At 40.8% G+C, this 21,913-nt stretch overlaps 1 protein-coding gene across 1 annotated transcript; it reads right to left on the bottom strand.

Annotated features, from left to right (window-relative positions):
* Positions 1-7,542: 7,542 nt before the first annotated feature.
* Positions 7,543-20,851, bottom strand: kif4 (kinesin family member 4; the record flags this gene model as incomplete). The annotated part of the gene is made up of 30 exons (XM_079213932.1): positions 7,543-8,489; positions 8,639-8,725; positions 9,190-9,303; positions 9,565-9,732; positions 10,034-10,135; positions 10,886-10,963; positions 11,053-11,172; positions 11,267-11,437; positions 11,554-11,683; positions 11,777-11,874; positions 11,999-12,154; positions 12,322-12,423; positions 12,515-12,598; positions 12,735-12,845; positions 14,927-15,071; positions 15,233-15,336; positions 15,993-16,175; positions 16,406-16,501; positions 16,596-16,701; positions 16,849-16,907; positions 17,083-17,215; positions 17,797-17,858; positions 18,061-18,236; positions 18,601-18,720; positions 18,876-18,970; positions 19,507-19,673; positions 19,859-19,948; positions 20,074-20,264; positions 20,495-20,609; positions 20,729-20,851. 30 exons carry the CDS (start codon positions 20,849-20,851, stop codon positions 8,274-8,276), a joined length of 3,702 nt encoding a protein of 1,233 aa, XP_079070058.1. The 3' UTR covers positions 7,543-8,273.
* Positions 20,852-21,913: the final 1,062 nt, after the last annotated feature.

Below are 21,913 nucleotides of genomic sequence, written 5' to 3'. Positions count from 1 at the left end.
TACTAAAAGATTGGCTTCATAGCTTTCCATTACGCAATCAGTTTGAACCTAATGGAGTTATTTTTTCCAATCCTGGGTTACATTTTGTTCTTGTTCAACCGGCCTCGTTCAGCGTACAGACTGATATCTCTGTTAGACTTTGCCTTGCAATAAAACTCTGCACAGAAGAAAAACAACAGAACAATAAAGCAATTAAATTATTAGCAGCTTTGTAAGACCTTCTCTGTGTGCACTTTGTTGCTTTTTATACTGTTGAATAGACCAATCAGACGGATCCATCGTCCATCCAAAGACGGAGACATTAATCAGAAAAATACGACAATTACATTGAGTTTGTTTTATACAATTTTCTAATATGAAAAAAAAAAAAAATTAAACAAAGTCAAGATCTTCAGCAAGTGAAGTCGACAGACTTTGTCTCAAAATACATAATGTATACCGAAACATAGAGACATTTCAATGTAGTAACGTGCAATACGCTGAAAATATTGATCCTTTCTGATTCCCCACTCACTTTTGTCAGGTATTCTTTTGATAAAACTTGGATTTGTCGTTGTACATTGTTATAATCATGAACATTTTACATGCGATTCAGTTTTTGGGGCTAAGAGCCGTACTCACCTCTAGATCCGTGGCCCGTCCGGAGGCCGGAACGAGGCCAAAGGTTCTCAAGAGCCGCAAGGGCTTCAACACACAGGGGGCCGGGGGCTAGAGCGGCACAGGGGCCAGAGCGGCAAAGAAGGAAGAGAGAGGACAAGATCAAGACAGGCGGAGACACAGAGGAGGGACACCGAAGGCCAACAGCTGCCGAAAGAGGCTGGATTTAGATGCAACTGGCAGCAAAGACAGAGAAGCAATGGCACCGAGGCCGAGCAGCCAGTTTAAGGGATCCAGAGTTGGGGGAAGGTTAATTATTACACCTGCAGTCAATATTTAACAGGCCCAGCGCCCTGCCCCTCAGTCCAACATCCTGATTCCACACTGACTGACACGGAGGGTAGGGCCAGCGGCAAGCACATCTCTTTTGTCCCCTGCATGAAATATGTATTCATGGCCTGCAGAAAAACCCGGTGTGCTTTTTACTGAGTCTTACCTGTGATTGTGATCTACCGTGTCGTAACTCACAAGACTTTATCCACATTAATTGATATGTGTAATGCAAAAGACACGACCTTCCCTTATCAAACCGTAGAGGTCAAGGCAAAATGAGTTGAACTGTAACTCTGCATTTTGTGCTTTACTTTGAAATGATGTACTGTGGTATCAATCTGCATTTACTGTTGCATTTCTCACATACACACACTCTCTCTCTCTCACACACACACACATGCACACACACACACACCTACGCACAATTACCGGAACAAGCAGATATGAAACTCAGCGCTGCTAAAGATTGGGAGAGAGGAAGAGGGAGCAGAGTGCACTCTTTGATGCATACAAATGATACAAAATGTCACAAAGAATCATATTAAGTATACAGAAAGCCACAAAAAAACTAAACACTCTTATATCATTTAATATATGAAGTTATGGTAAATGACCCTGAAAGATAATCTCTACCAGATGCGTAATTCTTTAACTTTAGGGCCCCCGTAAAAGTGACATGTGACACAATCCACTGATAATAAACTGTTCAACCATACTGGTTTAAATGATCTCTTACCATCAGAGGGTTATGTTTATGTGTGTGTGTGTGTGTGTGTGTGTGTGTGTGTGTGTGTGTGTGTGTGTGTGTGTGTGTGTGTGTGTGTGTGTGTGTGTGTGTGTGTGTGTGTGTATATCAATATAATATATTATCATTATGTACCCTGACTTTCTGGATCTGACTCCTCTGCTTTTAATACTAGTTGTTGCCTTTTAATACATCTTCCCTCCCTGATCTGTGAGAAGTGCCTGAAGGATAAAGGAGATGTTATCTGACCTAACGAGGTCAAAAGTTATATGAACAGAGTCATATTGAAACAGAATGTATATTTGCAGGTCAGGCTGTTTTCCTCTTGTGGGCTCGCTATTTCCTCCTGAGAATCACAGCTTTAATGTCTTCACGGTGCGACTCCGTTACACACTCCTTCAATGTGGTTAAGAATAATTAATATATTTGGAAATATGGACATTTTCCTTCAAAGTTCCAGCGTTTCCCGCACCTTCCGCCTCCTCCTTTATTCATGTACTTAGGCTATCTTATCTCAGAAGTTCAAGTGGTCGGTATGCCTGAGCAGAGTCCAGTGTCTCTCATAGGGAGAATATGTGCACAGCATTAATCTGTCACACAGATAAAAGTCTTTTGTTGCTCCTTTGAAGGTCATCATAATTTCTGCTGCACTTTGGATCAGATAACATGAATCTGCTGAGCATAAAATTATCTCATGCACGAGGTCACGTGCACTGCCCGAATCTCATCCCACAAAGTTTTCATTTCAGAAATGATTGACTATTACGTTTCGTTTTCTGAGTTCCATTCGCTAATTTTAGTTAAAACTATCTCCAGCTTCGGTCTATTATTTCCGCTTTCTTTAATTATTATTCTTTTTTTTGACGATAAATTGAGTGGCGAGTTTTGACGAGAGAAACAAAGGAGGAATTTCCCTCTCGACATATTTCTTACTTTACTTCTTGCTCTTTGTATATTTTCCTCACAGTTTTACTGGACTTTGGTCCAGTCATGCTAAACTTCCCCGAGAAGCTTAGATAAAAAGAAACAGCAGTAATGTGTGAGTGATAGATATGAGTCAAACATGTGACAATACAATTAATTCCACCCTTCCAGCGTGCTACTTCAAACACATTTCCCCGTCACACAGCCAGGCTTCAGGTAAACTAATGTTTCTCACATAAAGAACAAACGCTACCTTTTTTTTTTTTTTTTTTTACAACAAGTCAAGAGAAATGCAGTAGTCTTATCATCTCATTGGAGTAATCCACCTGCAGCCTCTTCATATGTTCATGTCAGCTCCAGTATAAAAGTAAGAAGACTGTTTGAAGGCCATGAAAACATATTTAACCCTAACGTTACAAATAGTAACACCATCACTAACGTTGGGTTTATTTTACCCGATATAATATACCTGATAAAAAAATTATCAAAATACAACAATACAAGGCAAGTTGAAGTACGCTTCTTTTATTTCACCTGATAGAACCTGATAGGCTCAAAATCAGGTGAAAAATGTGGGAATCGTCAATGAAACATGATTAAAAATATAAATAATGGAGCTATGAACTTGTTCTTTGGTCCATCTGTTCCTGGGAGACGTGAGCCTTGTCCTGTGAAGGAAAAGTCTCCCTTCAATGTTAACATCCATCTGAAATGTTGTCACCCTCTATTGCTAACGTCGGGTTTATTTTACCCGAACACGTGCCTGTTGAAAAAAACAGCGATTGGAGCAGAGAGACGAGCCTACCTTCAATAACGTCAGTGAGCAACATGAAGCTACACAAGGACACGCAACTCAGACAAAAGCAACACAAGTACAATTACGTAACCAAAATCACCCGACGTTAGTGTTTCAGTATTAAAGGGAATGCGAGTGTTCTCGGGCCCATGGATCGAGGCTACTGCATGAATATTGTGCAATATGTGTGGTTGTAATGTACTTTAGTAAAGGCCGCTTTGTTTGTCTGTTTCTTTTTGTATTTACTCCTATGGATGCACATGTAATAGGTAGACATTATGTTCTGTGTCATGTCATGTGCCCAGCATTTGAGTCCAAGATGAATTTCCCTGTGGGGCCAATAAAGTATCATGTGAAGCCTGAGACACGCTCTGGAGCTACGGGGTACAAGGCACAACCGGAGCTGTGATGTTGGAGTGTCACCTCAGATGGTGCTAAAAATAAAGAGGCAGTGTCAGCTTAGGTCCTCTTTGGGTACTGTTGAATCAATGGAGGGCAACCGATATACAATTCAACGTTTTCAAATTGAATGCCTTTTTTTAAATTATGGCTCTTGTGACAGAATATTGATTCTCACCATTAAAGTAGGCTACTATGACACCCTCCCTGCGGAGGCCTCAGTGAAACGAATCAATCCTCATCTTTTTTTATGATCGCGCATCAGCTTGTGAGCCTTCCGACCAAAAGTGCGTTAAACTTGCATTCTTTCTACTTGCCATGAGGGGGCGACTCCTCTGGTTGCAATTGCGTAGAAGTCAATGAGAAAATGACCCTACGCCTCAGTAAACACTAGGGACATGAGTTTATGGTCTCAAATCAATGGTTTCAAGTCCTCTTCATGATGTTCATGTCTCTATCACAGCGTCGTCCGGTCTGGAAGTCGTCCGTGTTTTCATCGTACAACTTTTTTTTTTATAGCTTTTTCCAGTTCATAAAAGTCTTAATCAGCGTTTGGTTGTACTTAGCTCCATCCTCTCTTGTACCTCAAAGTGCTGAGTCCACTTCTTATATACTCTATGCTTTCAGCAAGTACCAGCCAGACGTTGCTGCGCATGTGTTGATATGTTGTGTGTATGATGTTGATGTGACGCGTGACATCTCGTCTTTTAATTATTCTAGCCACGATATGGAGGATTGCCGGAATATCCAGGTAATTATATCAGAATTTTATACACAAAAGTCACCACTTTTTAGATTTTGTGCTTCATGCACTGAGAAACCTTCATTGTAATGAACGGGACGCCATCTCCAACGTTGTAGTTGTCTTTACACGTCCATGAGATACTTCTCCTCTTACTGCTCTGGAGTGGGCGGGGCTCAGCTGGAAAAAGGTGAAGTGCACGTATGTCTTTGCACCAATCAGGATCTAGCACCATTTGAATCAGATCTGGTGACTGTTGGCTTGTTTGATCGCTGCCAATCTGATCAAGCCACACCCGCACATTTCCAGTGACACAGATTAGTGTTATGACCAATAAGATGAGGTTCAACGATTTTCAGCTGCTTTTAAAAAAGATTTATCGGGCCTTTAGCGTGGACCTACAGTGTATTTGTGTCGGGCCCCATCTTGGATTCACACCACCTCTGTCCACATCATATTCAGCCTGCAGAGCCCATTGTTTCGTTTCTCTGAATCATCACCGAAAACGATTGAACTATTGCCATTCGCTCGTGTCATTTTTCAAATCCTTATTTTCCTTGTGGTCCTCGATGAACACAAGAGACGTGCAGATAAAGATGAAGATCATGTTATGGAGATAGAAGCAAGTAGCAAGCTAACCGTCTAAAGTGCCTTAGCTGCTGAGTTTATACACTGATGCTACAGCAACGCCTGTATTCTGACCTATGTCGCCCTCTGTCGGCGACCAGAATGCATTGCAACAACGGCAGCAGTAGCAGGCCTTTGGCCTGGTGGCAGCTCCTGAGCAGTCGGAAACATTTTCTTTTTTAAATATACTTTATTGATGTACAATATGATGTACAGGGATCAGCGAAGAAGTATTTTCATTTTTGTGTGTGTACGTGTTGATCTGTTTACAATAGTAATGAAGAAAGTAACAGGAAAGTAGAGCAAACAGACAACTTAAAGTAAAACATGAGGAAATACAAATAATAATAAAAGGACAAAAATAGGAAATAATTAATCAAAACACACCCACCCACACACACGGCCTTTACGTTTGATCACACAGTTTGTAATACAGTAGATTTGGTTACAGTAAATCAGACTGATGAGGGACAGAACCCGACGCGCCTCATTCATTGGGCAACACTGACAGGTCTTGGAAATAGGAAATGAAAGGCTGCCACTTCCTTGTGAAGTGGTCATTACAGCCAGTCGGACACATTTTCAAAGTACGCAAAGAAAGAAACTCCACGGCCGAGAGCAGAGGTCCATCACAACTAATAATATTGCACTGTGTTGCGATGTTCTCCCGGGTCTTGACATTTGGTTACTAGATGTGTATCGGAAAGGATTTGTCCCAACGAGAGGCCATCTTAAACAGGGAGAGGCTGCAGGTATGCAACCAATCGACACATTATAATTCCTTTAAAATGAATGCTCCAAAGATCAAAAAGCATTCACATGAAGACAGAGCTCCACTCTTCATGTGATGGACTCTGCATTCACGACTCGTCCTCTTTCTTCCCTAACTCTTTCTAAAATCCTAAACAAAGTCCTCGCCTAATCAGCTCTCCTGACTGATTTGATTCTCCTCGGATGGAAGCGACCTCTCATGTGCCATCTATCCCGCTGTTAGAGATGTGATGAATACCTTCTGTATTTATGAAAGGAGCCTTCATAACATATCTCCCCGAGGCCCGATGGAGCCTCTCCACTCTCAGTGTGCTGGTTCCCTTTCATGCAGATCCTGTGGATATATTTTCTTGCTTAAATCTAATACAATGCAACGTGTGTGTGTGTGTGTGTGTGTGTGTGTGTGTGTGTGTGTGTGTGTGCATGCGCGTGCGCATGTGTGTGTGTGTGTATTCCTCTGCCTCCGTGTCCCTGTCTGGTGCAACAAAAAAAACATTTCATCACAAAAATCTATAAACAGATTGTCCAGTCGAACAAAGCTGCATTGTTTTGCTCGCCGTTTGGCCGGGGAAGCCGCCATCACGCCCACAAACATGTCCCTTTGTTCAGAGCGCTCTGCCGTTGATCAGGTGAAAATGTTTGGAGCCTTCTGGAGAGGACTGGGCAGCGATGTGACAAGCCATCAGGAGGAAGGTTTTGTCCCCACATGGAGAGGCTGGGAAGCCAGACATGTCAAGTTACAGCTGCTGCCAGTATTCAATTGTGTGCTCATGTAGAGCTTGTTTATATTTTTTGCAACGTCCACCTGTTTAGTACAGCACTCCCTCCCAGCAGGAACCGTCAGATCTGTCTCTTATTACCAGCTGCTGCTTTCACAGGATACGACTGAGATCTGATTTGATGGCACCAATGCGTTTGTTTGTCTTGAGGTTGTTGGCGACAGATGAGAAGCTCTGCTGCGAAAAAGTGGTCGTCTTGAAGGAGCCACCAGTTTGTGTCAGACGCGGTAAACCCAGGAGACTTCAGGCCGACAAGTTTATCATCAGTACGTCTTAATAATTATTTAATAAACAATCATTAATGGTCAGGCTTTGGTGTAAAATTCCCACAGCAAATGTGTAAAATCCCAAAGCTTTTAAATTACACAAATGTTCAAGTCATTCGTCAAACGAAAAACTGGAACCATTACACGTTTGCCGTTTTTTGCTTGATAGACAATTAATTGGATTCTCAATTCATAATCCCCAATTTAGAAATGTAAGTGTATAGACACATACTTTTCCATATTAACTGAACCATTCAAATCGAAAAACACAAAACCCATAAAGGGCGCTCAGAGGACGACTGATCACGAGTCAGGAAATACTTGTCTGTTAATAATTTTGCCTGTAGGAAATCTCCCAGAACAAATGTGAAACAAACTGAAGCTTGTTACGGACACAGAATATGAAACAGACCCGGGGCACTGGATTTGGTCACAAGCGCTAAAGTAATTCAAACAGCTCAGGCGTTTCAGCCCTCGTAGAAATGGATGAAAATAAAAAGTAAAGTGAGTGAACGAGGAGCAAAAAAAGGAAAACGCATAAAACAATGTGATTTGTCTATTTTTCCATTTATTTTGTTCATTTAAACATTTGAGGGATTTGTGAGACAGAAATGTGCGTCAAGTTCTAAAACTACTCAGTAAAATGCTAAAATTACAAATTGAAATTAGCATAATATCAAAGCGGTGTTTTATTAAGATTACATTTTCCTTAATTTAATATTTTCCACTAAAAATGAACTGCTGCGAAGAGAAAACAAAGTAAAACAATAATCATTACAGACTAAAGAAAGAAATAAATTACTCTCCATCAACTTATGACAGATATTAAACACATTCAGATAAAAAGAAACAGTTTTTTCTTTTAAAAACAAGATTTGACTGCAAGACTTTATTCAGCTCTGACAGTAAAAGCAGTGAAAAAAAACTAAAATGCTCCAAGACGCAGTGTGGAAACGTTGTGTTGAATAGCGCTCGTGTAAAACTGCTCGACTGAAAATTGGGGGAGGACTGATTTAGTCTTACTAGAGAAGAAATATCATCTAACACGCTCAACTAAAATATTATTTACAGGCTTCTTGACCATCTCATTGTGAATTCCAGTAAAATATGTCAATGCTATTCACAGTCCTTTTGTAACCCTCTACAGAAAACGAAGTGACTTAGAATCAACAGCTACTTTCGTGTTACAGTACAAGACAGTTTAGTCACATATAAAACAGACCAAGGACACGACACATTTAAACGCACACATATGGACACCTACGAAAATAAACAGCACCCTGCTCCGTCCCAACTAAGGTTCCTCTCTGATTGGAGTGCATCCGGAGAAAAAGCTGTTCTGAAAACTGGTCAGGAGTCTTTTCTTCTTCTTGAGGAAGCTGATCGTTGTTCTGTCCTCCTCTTCCTCTTCCTCCTCCTCCTCCTCGTCCTCTTCCTCTGGCAAGATAGGTTTCCTTACCAACTTCAGGTCAGCAGTGGCATGCCCCATGTCTTCGATTCCTTTTAGCACCTGAAATAGTGCACATTAGTAAACTATTAGCATGTTCTGGATCCCATCCTTTAAGGTTCCTGTGGCAACAAGCATTGCAGACAATACTGTATACAGTATACGCATGTATGTATGTATGTATGTATAGTCTTCAAAAGGAGCCGGCTCACATTCTTCGTGGGTGTACAGGACGGCGGCTTAAAGAACGTGGTGTTGTCAGGACTGTCTCTGGAGGCGCTTTCTGTCTGACTTGCATCCTGAAAAGAGTAAAAAGTCACAAGAATTAGAACATTTTATGGTTCTTTATTGTATTTTCAGAAAAGCCTCCAATCTTGTGATACATGTCAAATTACACATTGGTCTGTTCAACTAGTACCACGTTATTACAGTTTATTCATTATTACGTTCTGATGACGGCAACATACCTAATATTTCTACACTGGGAATGAAATACATATGCGTAATTACTAATAATCCAATAATAACTTTGGTTTTGAGGGTTGTTCTCATTCATTACATTCTGATGAGTGCTTACTGGATGGAGAAGTTATTACTTTATCATTTGCCGTAAAGTTCCGTGTAGTTAAAACACACGTGTCTAAAGTTCTGCCCTGAAAGAGCTCACACACTGATATACATTTGTAAAATGTTACACTTTAAGATATTTCTGCATAACGCAAAAAGTGTAAATTATCAGCAGATGACTGGAAACGACTTGCACCTGGTTATCCATATTTCGACATTTCTCGTGGTCACAGTGGCAGTTCTCCCCGCATGTCATCTTTCCTTTGCGGCACCGGCACTGCTTGTTGCCGCAGCGACCTTTACACGCACACTGAAGAGAGAGAAATGCATTATAAGTAACCAAACCATCAAGATCCTTAAAAAAAGCTAAAGAAAGACGTTTACAGCTCGGCACCGGAGGAAATGTGGGCTTTTTAATAACTCTTATCGAGTGCATTTCAGCAAGGTGAGATGACATTTCATTAGCAGGCAGATTTAATATCCTGGACATAACTTGTTCTCACCCTTCATGATCGGTCTGTGGACAGACAGCGGCTACAAGCTGACATGTGAGATCCTGTCTCAGTCTTACCCCGGTTGCTTTTGGTTTCTTTGAGGTCCTGCGCATCTTCTCGGGTTTCTCGGGACGCCACTCGTCCGGTTCCCCCTCATTCTCGTCCTCGCTGGGAGACATCAGCTCTTCGATGTCGATCGTCGTATTCAGCGGCGCTTTAGCTGTGGTGAAGCGCTTCCCTTTAGGCTGGTTGGTCGAAAACACGAAGAAAAGAAACTCAACACGCTTGAACTTTAAAATGAATATCCCGAAAGCTCTCAAATCAGAGAATTTTACATTTACGTCTCATCTTCTCAAAAATAGAAGATATCTTCCGCAGAATAATTCCCATTAAGCTCTCCTTCAGTTAAACCTGGGTCCTGACTAAACCATGTGCAATGACTATGAAATGGGAAATAACTACATTAGCCAACATACTTTAAAAACTGAAGTAGACTTGAATGAAAAGAAACAACAACGAAGAGGAATTTAGAATATCTGCAATTACCTTCGGAGGAACGTATTCAAACGAGTCATTCTGGCTCTTTTCATTGTTGGTTGTTTGGGCAAGGATTTTCTTTCCACTCGTCAGGCTGAGTAATGAGAGTTTCTGTGGAAGTAAAAAAAAAAAACATGGTTCGGTTTGAGCCAATCACACACAATGCTTAAGTAAATAGAAAAGAGGCACATCGTTCGGTTTTTCAGCCAAGTACCCCGTAACCAGCACAAAGCATTTTTGGTTGAAGAAAAATGATCGAAAAAGATGTAATACACAGCGCTGCGCCATCAGTGTCCAATTTAATATAGAATATATACAATTTAACTTACACTTATATTTTATTGAATATTTATTAAATAACTATTTTTAAAGAATTTTTGAATGGATGTTAATTTAAAATATAATTATTTGTATTTATTTTGAATGAATATATACTTTATTAATCCCCAAGGGGAAATTTTTTTGTCGTCATCAGTAGCGCCTTACCACTTGAAATACAAACACACAAGATAGATAGATAGATAGATAGATAGATAGATAGATAGATAGATAGATAGATAGACACACACACACACACACACATACATACACAAAATAAAATAGAATACAACTAACTGGAATGAAATATATTTATATTTACAGCTGAAGAGTGTATTCATTAATTAAGTAAATAAGTAAATTAGATAAACAGATAGTGCAAAATGCAAAGTATATATGGTACAGTGATGAACTAATCCACGGAGGAATTTTTTAAATCTCACGTGCCCCCATTTGCAAACCACTGCACTAGTGTATGGTATTCATCTTTTATATGTAACCTTTACATTAAACGAGATTGTTGGACTAAATTATAACGCTTACCGCTTTATATCGCTCATTCTGCTCCACCAGTGTCTGGTTCTGCTCACTTAATTCTTGTAGCTTTTCAAGCTCTTCATCCTGAAACGATGTGACAAATAACCACACGATTATCATTTTTGTTTCTTCAGTCAGTTGATTGAACACTTTTTCAGCCCGTGAAGACAAACCTGAACTTTGAGGCGCTGGAGAAGTTCCTTCTGCTTTGAACTCTCTTCGTCCTTCTGCTTCATCTCATCTGACTCTTCACATATGGCCTTGCTCTGTATCTGGTTAAGGAGGTAATGGACCTGCAAAAAAGAAACAAAAAAGCATTTATAGAACGGAACATACACGTCTCTAAAAAGAGATGCAAATTGATATGCGAGTAAAAGCTACGCGCACCTTCTCCTGATGCCTCTGCTCTAGTTCCACCAGCTGCTGCTGGTGCTCCATGTCCATGGTGGACATCACACTTCTATCATCATTCAGCATCTTCTTTAAATCTTGTACATTCCCCGTCTCTTGTTTGAGCTCGCTCTCCAGCTTGCCACTTGCTGATTTAGCAGACACCAACTAAATAAAAAAGGGAAACAATTAGTTTTTTGGAAACACAAACAGCAACAAATACATGTACTTCTACTAATTTAATACAGAGGTGTGAAATAAAAAAGATAAGAGCATTTGCTGACCTCAGACATGAGGACCTTGACGGCATACTTGGCATCGACGATGCTTGGGATGCTATCAAGGCGCTGCTTCAAACGCCCCTCGCCATCAGCGACAAGAACTTTCTGCTGAAGGTCGGCTATCTGGGCATTCCTGTTAGGATACAAATCACTCTTCAAATTTGAACATTTCCCACAACCAGGTACACAATCAGTTCAGTGTTTCCTGTAGATACTTCCGTCTCACCTGAGGCTGATCTCCGTCTCCAGGTTCTCCACCTGTTTGGTCAGAGGCGTCTCCAGCGCCCCCTGGGTCTCCAGCTCGGAGATGATCAGTGTCCGACGCTGCACGGAAGGACGCCACGGAGAAAAAGATTGATTCTTCTACTTCGCTGGTGCACTGGATGTCTCAATTATACTAACATTATTTTTTGCGTGTGTGCTCAACGGTAAAGAATTTACATCTCACCCTGATTTTGGCGGCAGGTCGGTCCCCTGCCTCTATCTGCTGTTTGAGGTGGTTGATGTCCTGAGCCAAGACCTTCCTGTCCTCCAGCAGATCGTTGAGGTGGCGCCGGGCCTCCTCTGTGCTTACCATCACCTCCACTTCATTGAGGAGCCATGTCTGATCACATAAAGACAATCACAGAGTTAATCCAGCGACATTCTCGTTGTCTAATCTGGATTCTTTTGGGGTATAAATTTACACAAGGAATATAATACTGTTCCGATTTTGGTGACAGGTGCAGGTTTTTCTGACTACAGAGAAGCCCTCGAACCAAGTTGTACTACCTTAAGTCTCGCAGCAGTTCCCTCCATTCCTCTGTTGCGTTTGTCTGATGCATCGCTTCTCTTCTGTAGCGCATCTTTCAACCGCTTGTTTGCAGCTGCAGCCTGTGGGGGGGGGAAACAATTAAATTCTAAGTGTTTGACATTAGCTTCAGATTCAAACTGGAGAGAAAGACAACAGACCAAGAGGCCTCACCTCCTCAGTTTTACGACGCAAAACATTGGCTTGTTTCTGGTAATCCCGCTCAAGTTTAAGCAACTCATACTGGCGTTTACGATCCTGTAAAAACAGATACAAAAAAATACAACATTGAGGTTTATGAAATCAAGTGATAAAATATTTAGCAGTGATATAATGATTTCATGAGGAAAATGTTGATTAAAGAAAATGCCCTGCAGCTAGGAACTCAACGAACCTTCTCCTTCAGCTGCAGCACCTCCCTGTCCTTCTGGCTCTTCCAGTTTCTGAATTTCTCAGAGTCGTCCCTCATCTGCCTCATCAGCTGTGTACGCTGGGTCTTCATATACTGTGAGAACAAAGTGTTACTGTGCTTCGATTTGGCAACTAGGACTTACACGTGTTGCAAGTCAGTAAAAATCAGTAATGCTCTATGCCAGGGATTCCCAAAGTGTGGTGCGCGAGCTGCCTCTAGGGGGTGCGCGAGAGGAAAAGTGTAATGGTGGTCTAATAATTAATATTAAACATAATTAAAAAAAATTAAGTAGGATTTTTTAATTATAAAAATTCCCTTTGTAAGATTTAAATTTAAAAACGTACAATTTAATAAATAGATGCACTTCCGGTCCGGCCGCCAGACTGTCTTTTACGTACACACTAGCTAGCCTAGCTTGTGCACCTAACGTCATTTCATTCATTCAGCAACATCCATGAAAATATGTTAAACTGGCTGAAATTGGGGAAGCTGTCAGGTGGGACATCTGAAGCTATCAGTAATAAAAGAGGAGAGGGACAGAGAGAGAGAGAGTGAGGAACCGGAGGCGAGAGAAACGGAGAGGTGCGTTGGGGAGAGACCGGGAGAAGAAATTGACCGGGAGTCGGAGACCGAGAAGGAGGAAGGGATATCCCAGACAAACCGGGAGCACAGAGGCCCATCGCGGAGTCAAGGTGAAAAAAAGAGGAAACGAGAGTAGGGCTGCAACAACGAATCGATAAAATCGATTGGCAAAAGTGTTGGCAACGAATTTCATTATCGATTCGTTGTGTCACGCGATTATTACGGCAGTCATAAAGTTGCGGAGAAAAAAAAAAAAAAAAAAAAAAAGAGTGGAGCAGAGCAACTGGCCTGCCAGCGTGTCTGAGATTAGAGTGAGAGACTGAGAAACGTTTAGATCGGGATCTTAGCAAAAATAGAACATCTTGGATGTGACGTGTCGAGTCTTGGCCAACCAGCGTTAAGATGTCTACAGCGGCTTCATTTCCCTCAAACTTGTTTTTAATGGAAGCTAGTCAGCTTGCTATCACGTTAGCTAACGTGTTTGGGTTGTGTATTGTCGTTAAAGTTACGTTCTGTTCCGTTACAGTTCAGTCTTGCTTGTAAAAAAACGTAACGTGGTGAAACATGCCGTCACCCCCCGGTCTGGTTCAGTTCACGCTGTCACTCGTTAACGTTAAATCAGCACACCGGAGGATCTGGCTGCAGGTTGTTTTTTTACTCAAAGTAGACTGAATCAAATCACGTAGTTGGGCTTAGCCAACAATGTCATTTCGTGGTCGTAAGAGGCCCAGAATGAAATAGTTTAAGGAAGAGGACGCTCTATATGTAGCAGTACAGCTTGATGCAGAGTTGAGATGAAGTGGAGCTGGGCCTGAAGGTTGAGGTCCAAACAGACGTGAGAGGAGCAGTACAGCTTCCCTCTGTCCCAGTGTTTCATACATATTGATAAAGCAGGGCATGCTAAAGCAGCCTCTGCTCCAAGGAGATCAATTACAGTATAAAAAAAAAAAAAAGGACTCACATTTGGCAGATGTAAAGCATACATGTGTATGTTTTTAGTGTTAGTCCATTTTAATTTTTTTTTTTAATTAACAGCTCAGGGATGTTCAAGGAGCAACCTGTTTGTGCTTTCTGAAGATGTTTTGCACTGTCACTTCTGTTTTTGAATAAAGGTTTGGAAATTAATGATTTTTGGATTTTTTTGTTTTTATATCCGATTCATGAAAGTCAGAAGACCCTTACATTTTAGATCAAAATTGGAAGAGTTACAAAACAGCCAAAAACAATTGCAGTCTCATTCACGTGAGTCTCTCACTTTCTCCCCCTCCCTCTCTATCTCTCTCTTGCTGCAGGCTGAGCCACCTGCGCTGCATGTGAAATCCTCATATGGACTCCTTTTTTATTTATATCTGTTTCTGAGCCTATGCATGTGCCACTCTTTGTTCTTTATGTGGCTTACTGTGTTTAAGTAAATAACCTAATAACGGTCTACTATGTCTAACATCTCAGTAACAATTTCTTTAGTAGGAGCACAATCATACAGATATTAGAGAAGCATCCACTAAAATGGTAGTAGTGCAGGTTTACACTTTACATAAACAATGCCCCGTTCCCCATCAAAGGAACTACATGTAAAGAAAAGCACTGGGCACCTGTATCTCATGCATGAGGTTGCCAACTTTCTTAACAGAGGACTCCTTGAATTTCAGCAGTTTGGACTGCTCAAGAAGCTTCTTCTTCATGTCAACCAGCTGGCCCTCAAGCTCCTGCAGTCTCTTTCTCCGCTGCTCACTCAGCCTGAAAGAAGTTGGTGTACGTCAGATGAAGCAGGAAGTAAAACGCGAAGGCTGAAGGTTACTGTTTTTGTGTGTTAACACAAATCAGTAATAATTTTGCCAAATTATGAAGCTACAGGCACAACCAAACCACAGACAAAAACAAAATGAAAGTGTTCATACTTAGCCTGGTTGGTGTCTTTCTTTGCAGACTGAAGTGCCAAAACGAGACCCTCTTTCTCCTTCAGCAGAGAATCCACCGCAGTCTCTAGAGACTGTACATTTTTCTGTAAGACATAATGTCAAGAATATTCAAAACGGTCCATTTCAGAACAAATAATAAAAAAAGGCTTATTGTTAGTATAATCAAAGAAAGACTAGGCATTAAGCTCAGTACAACTCTCATGTGAACCAAGTCCCATTGATGATACCTTAGGCGTCGCACGTCACCGCTTAATCCGACTAATGGATATTCAATATGTAGTTTGCAACAAGTGTTCCTGTGCTAACTGTACATTCATCTTTGCTAAATATCGGTTGGGGAAAAATGCAATAAATTATTATTATTTTTTTTTTTTTAAAAAAGGACAAAATCCTCTCCCTTTGCCACGCTACATTCGCTAAGCCACTTTGAGCGGTCTGATCCAACCTGTAGGTTTAGATTTAAATCCTCTCCCTCAACTAAACCCGGCACTCGGGTTCAGTTTCTTTCGGAAAAAGATCACGTCACCGAAGCAAAGGATGCTCGTGCGTCCATTTCATGATAACTTTAAAAAAACATTATAATATACAGCATTTTCAGGGTGGGCAGCCCGTTCTCAATTCCCCTGCTCTTCGTCTCTCTCCTCTGCTGTGTGCACCATAAATTCAACAATTTATCGCAAAATTAATGACCGTAAATGAAGTTAAATGCATCAAATTAAATTATTGCGAGAATGCCTACCTGGTGCTCTGATTGCATCGGCTCCAACTGGGTGTCATTCTGGCACATTTTCTTCACAAAAGCTTCCTTCAAGCTCAACACTTTGTTCAGCTCGATCAGTTCCTTGGAGAGCTGAGCCTGTCGCAGGGCATGACTGCTTGTAAAGCCCTCTGGGGAGTCCTTGCCCACAACGCCAGTGACATCCTGTTTAATGTTAGAGGTGGGGAACATCTTAATTCAAATCCGTTTCAGAAAAAAAAAAAAAAGCTGAGGAGACAGATTTCATTCTTTGAACAATAAGTGTGTACTACGGTAAATTTCATAAAAATAAATAAAAAAGGATTATCATTATATGTACAACATGTGCACTTTCAGTGTATTTGATAATATTCAACATCTAATGTGAACACCAATGAAATACAGCGTCAACGTACTGATTCGTCATTTTTACTGCCATTGCCGGACCCCTCAAGTCCATCCTCTCCTGCAGCCATAGCGTCGATGGAGGCGGTGATGCCATCACTCTCATTCTTAGGGAAAACAACAAATAGTAAACCATAATAATCAGTATTATGAACATTCACTCAACGAGGCTGGATGTATAATGCAAGATGACTTCTGTACCTTGAGCTCCAAGACGATTTCTTGCAGGTTCCTCATCACCTCAACGTTCTCCTTCAACTCCTGGTCCTCCAGTGTCACCAACACCTTCTCAAGATCCACTGTACATCTGAAAAAAGGTTAATAAAAGAGTCTGGCTCAATATGATATTGTGGAATTGGTCAACAAAAAAAACATAATTAGAAATCAAACAAAGCTTTTAACAGGAAGAGCTTAAGTTTTCTGTCTCCTCTTTAAGCGGTTATTAGAAACTCACGCGGCATGGTCCCTCAGTTGCTCCATTCTGCTTTGTAGTTTCTCATTTGTATGCTCCGCCTAAAAAAAAATGTAATGTCAGAGAATCATGAAAAAAAAAAAGATGATAAACCTGTAGATAAATTCTTTTTTTATACATGTTTTTAATGTCAATTGTCTTGGCTTGCCAGTTTTTAAAATCAGCTTTTAACAGCGACTTTGAAGGATTAGTGAATGTTGGTGCGGTCTTGCTCACCATAATTATCTTCTCAAACATGAAGGCAGTCTGTCCCGCTGCCTCGCTCAGCTCCCTGCTTAGTTTATTGTTCTCATTCTGCAGAGAGCGATTTCTTTCCAACAGCTTAGTCACCTTCTCTGTTGACTCCGGCCTGTGACAGAGGGGGCGTTTGTTATCTCTTTCATCAGTTTCATTTATTAAAGCTTGACTAGGCAGGGCACAGCAGCATGAAAACTGCTTTTAAACGTTGAATCCTGAAACGTCTCAAACATACACAGTAATCAACATTTTATAGCCTATATATTTAGTAACATAAAATTAAACAATTCAAGACAATTAAGACCTGATTAAGAGTAAAAGCACGAGGAGTAAAAGGTGCAAAATGTAAGAGTACAAGGGATAAAAGAAAGTTGCTATTTGTGGGCACCATAACTTTACTGTGACTGAAGTGAGTGAGTGGGTGGGTGTTGGGTTTTCAGGCAGAAAATCGTTCAGGTGAACTGCTTATGAGTATGTATGAGAGGTGGCCTCATCACAGCTTTCACTCCGTGAAGAAGAGAACAGGAGATGACAGAATGCCAATGATCCTGCAGCATGGTTAATATTCCCTCTTCAGCTCCTTAGAGAGGCCTTTAGTCAGCCCACCCCAAACTGGGCTTCGTTATGGGTGATACTTTCCCTGGGTGCATTCATCCCACATCCTGGTTTATTGGAAAAATTGTGATGCCTTACCCAGAGAGCACTGGAGCGACTCCTCCACGGGCATGAAGTAACATCACCTGCAGCTCCTGAACCTAAACCAGGGAATAAATCAAGACAATTGGGACATTTACTACATTTTTAATTAAAGTAGTATGGTGGGCATTATTTATTTATTATCACCACCACTTCCTGTCCTATGGATCTTCAACAAAGAATTTGAACATGTAAACAAGTAACTGAAGTGTATTTAACTTGCAGCATCATCACACAGGCCCTCCCCCCCCCTGTCTGTACCTGTTGTTTCAAGCGGTTCGTTTCTGCTGCTCTTGGGTCAACGTTGAGTACGGGTTTGTTTTTAATCTTGCGAGCTCGGTCAGCGTATCGCAGCGTGTTGATGGTCTCCTCCATGTTTGAGTCTGCAGGACTGATGCACGCGATCATCAGCGTGTGGCTATTGCCTCCCAGAGAGTCTGATGACAAACAAGAAAAGCAATTCACAAAAGTGTTGAGTAAAATCATTCTGCCGTCATTTACCATGTTGCATCGTTGATGATTTGAACAAGCCGCCTGTTTTGATGTGTTTTAACCAGTAATTGTCATATTTGCCCAAGATAAATAAGAAATCTATACGCCGATCCTGTTCAGCATTTACCAACATTACATGTTGCCAGTAAACAATGCCGTCAGTAAAGCAGAATGAAAGACTTTCCATGAGACAATAAAAGCCAAGAGAAGCAGCCTTGATTTGCTCGTGTTTGAAGATCCTGAAAGTGAAGATGGCATTGGAGACTAATGACCACCGAGTAACTTTTGAACATGTAAATCAAAGCTCACCTTGTAGCAGGCGGGTGAGCTTGGAGTCTCTGTAAGGAACAAAGCTACTTTTCTTGCTTTCATCCCCCAAGGCGCTGATCACATTACCCAAAGACAAAAGGCCTCGATTGATGCTGATGCCTGAAGATGAAAATGAGCAGCATCAAAACAGAAATGCTGTTATTAAGGGCACTTTCTCAAATACAAAAGAGACAACACAGATATACCACACTACACCACATAGCTTTGGGAGAACCATGAATTGAGAGTGGACGACTTTAAGAGATTTAGTTTACCTTCCTTTAAACGATCTCCCTCTGCTTTGGTTTTCTTTTGCCTTTCTGAACCAGCCAGATCCACTAGGTGCAATTTTGAAACAATTGAGTCAGTCCTGCAACAAAAGAATACACAAATATTCAAACAATCTTCCTCCCGCCTGTTCCAGTTTGAATTCATTTATTTGTACTTCACCTTTAGATAACATCCAACCCTTCCTCTGGGCTTCACTATCTAATGAGGAAGAGGACAGATAACTTATCCTAAAGCTGGTTCCAATAAATCAAAATCTGATAATATAACTAAAAACACTTTGTAAAGAATGAATGTAATATTAAAATGATTAGGTCTAGAATAAAGCAACAGCCAAAACAGAATATTTACAGCGAATATATACATTGTGTCGATCTATATATATATCTTTGATTATTGCAAAGTATTTAGACTTCCAATAAATCAGAGTTCACTTGAGAGTGCACTTCAAAATGTTAGGTTCCTAGTTGAAGCAATTCAGATATCTTTTTCAACTTCTCTCATCACTTAAAATATACATGTGAATCAAAAGCGATCCACCTAAAGCACAGCAGATGTATTTGACTGTTTAACCGAACACATTAAAAAGCGATTGTGTGAGAAGACACCACCACTGACTTGTCTGTCCCCCTGCGCTGCTCCAGCGTGATGGTGAAGATAGCATGCGAGCGTGAGGAAGCAGCGTTCATCGCCGTGGAGGCCACGGTGCGAGCTGAATTTCCAACCTCCAGACAACCCACCATCTCTTGTTCAGTGGACACCTGCCTCTCAGTTAAACCCACAATCTAGGGAACAGGATATTTTCAGTTGAAACAAAAGCTGACATGTACTTTTAATATTCTACACTGCTGTACTGATTTAAAAAGGTGTCATTAAGGAATAGAATGAGATTTACCTTTCCATCTACTCTTAGCTTCAAAGAAATACGACAGTATGTGCATTCATTCTTGTAAACATGTCAGTCATTTACCTTAATGCCTTCTTTAGGGTCTTCCCTGACGCAGAGGCCCACTTTATCTTTAGACGCACACAGCAGGTCCAATATATCTTCATTATAGATCTAAAATCAAAAAGGAAAAAGGCTCGTGTAAAATACTTAAATACAAAATTATCTGCTGAAAGCTAAGGAACACAATACATTTCTAAATGACATGAAGAAAAAGTGTAAACAACATTTCCACCAACCTCCAAGTAAGATACTGCCAGAAAGAATTCACAGGCTTTCCTCTTCTCCCTTTCCTCAAAGATCCTTCTGATAACTCGTGGAATAACTCCGACTGAGGGATCATTTTCTTGAGCTGATGTGTATGTACCTCCCATGGAGAAGGTCTTCCCTGATCCTGTCTGCCCGTATGCAAGAACTGTGGCATGGTAGCCTACAAAAAGCACAAATTAGTGAGAATATAAAAAGTATTCAAAAGACAAGGAGAAAAATATATCTCTATACCTATCAAAAACTTTTATTTGAATTATGTTTTTAATTTGGTTGCAGCCAATGGTCCGGCAAGTGCCCACTGAAGTGTCTGAGCAAAACCACAAATTGTATGTCTGCTCTGTCATTGAATTCAATGAATCATTGTGTTTAAAAAAAAAAGGGTACAGCTACCTTTGAAAAGCCCACACAACAAGGGGGACACAGTTGTATTGAATACTTCTTCTTGTTCAGCAGTGGAATCAAATACATAATCATAGGTGAACGCCTTCTCTGTGCCAACGATGACCTGAAAACAAGAATTTAGCTATCACACATACTACATAGTGTAGCCCTTGCAAAATAACACATCATATACACATGGATATAATAGATGTGGACACACAGAAAAAGCTTTTGAGCACAGACCTGCGGCTCTCCAGGCACAAAAGTCAGACAGCATTGACAGCCCTCGTTGGTTTCTTTTGGGACCAACGGGCGGCATCGCAAGGCGACCCTCACTGGGATCCCCTTATCATCCTCATGTGTCATGATGCAAAACGATATACCTAGGAATAAAAGAAACATAAAAGGCTATCACAATGAAACCAAGCAAAAGCTGTCTGGCCATGTGACTGAAAATATTGAAACATCCTTCAATTTTAATTAGTGACACCACTCGAATTTAGCAGTGTTAATACTGACTGCAACAGCAGATGTGGAGATACATTGATTTCCATCATCAAGATCAGGAGGATTTTTCTTTCGGTGCCAAAATGAAATGATGAAACGTCATGTGAACAGAATAGACATGCATTGTTGAATACATGAGGATTTAGAAATGAATTGCAGAACAGATCTAATTGACAACAGTTAGTACTGATATCTTAAATCGTAAAGAACAGGTCAGATTAAAAGTGACCATTTCTGCTGTGTAAAAATGATTAAACCATGACATCACTATATTGAATAATACTGTAGTGAACTTACTACACTATGGTTGAAAGGTAGAGTGATACATGCATTAGTGTGGCATATATGCATATTATTTGGATAACTTAACATTGCCTTAAAACAACAATATCACCAGAAAAGAAAATAGCACAGACAACATACTGAATAAAAACCAAAACCACTGTATTGTGTGCGTCAGTGGTTGCATATAGTTATGGAAAGGCAAACTGACAAATAACAACACTGGACAGGACTTTCCAATAAATAACGAAGCCTCTAAAGACCATCCTCCGTTATGGAAATGTGCTTTTACTCAATCGGTCTCTTGTAGGGATCCACTAGCCACTTAACGCTAACTGTTAACGGTAACGTGAAGGGAGGGGAAACAAGCTACCAGCGAAATAGTTAGCGGTCGTTAAAGTGCATTTTTTTATTGAATTTAAAACATGGTCGGCGGCCAAATGAAGTCTTCAACCCCGCTGACATGTTGTGAAAACGTTCAGGTTGTCGTCAGTCTGCCGTTAACGTGAACCTAGCAAGCAAGCTAGCGTTAGTTATGAGCAACACGATGACTTCAACTTTAACTTAACGTTACCTTCACGTCTCCTCCAGTGCCGAAGTTTAGATATCACACAAACTGCATTCAGCGGTTCTAGTTGA

Source organism: Taurulus bubalis, assembly GCF_910589615.1.
Source record: "Taurulus bubalis genome assembly, chromosome: 2".
In the NCBI taxonomy this organism is placed as follows: domain Eukaryota; kingdom Metazoa; phylum Chordata; class Actinopteri; order Perciformes; family Cottidae; genus Taurulus; species Taurulus bubalis.
Note: the sequence above shows the minus strand (reverse complement) of the source record. Positions and strands in the feature narration are given on the sequence as shown.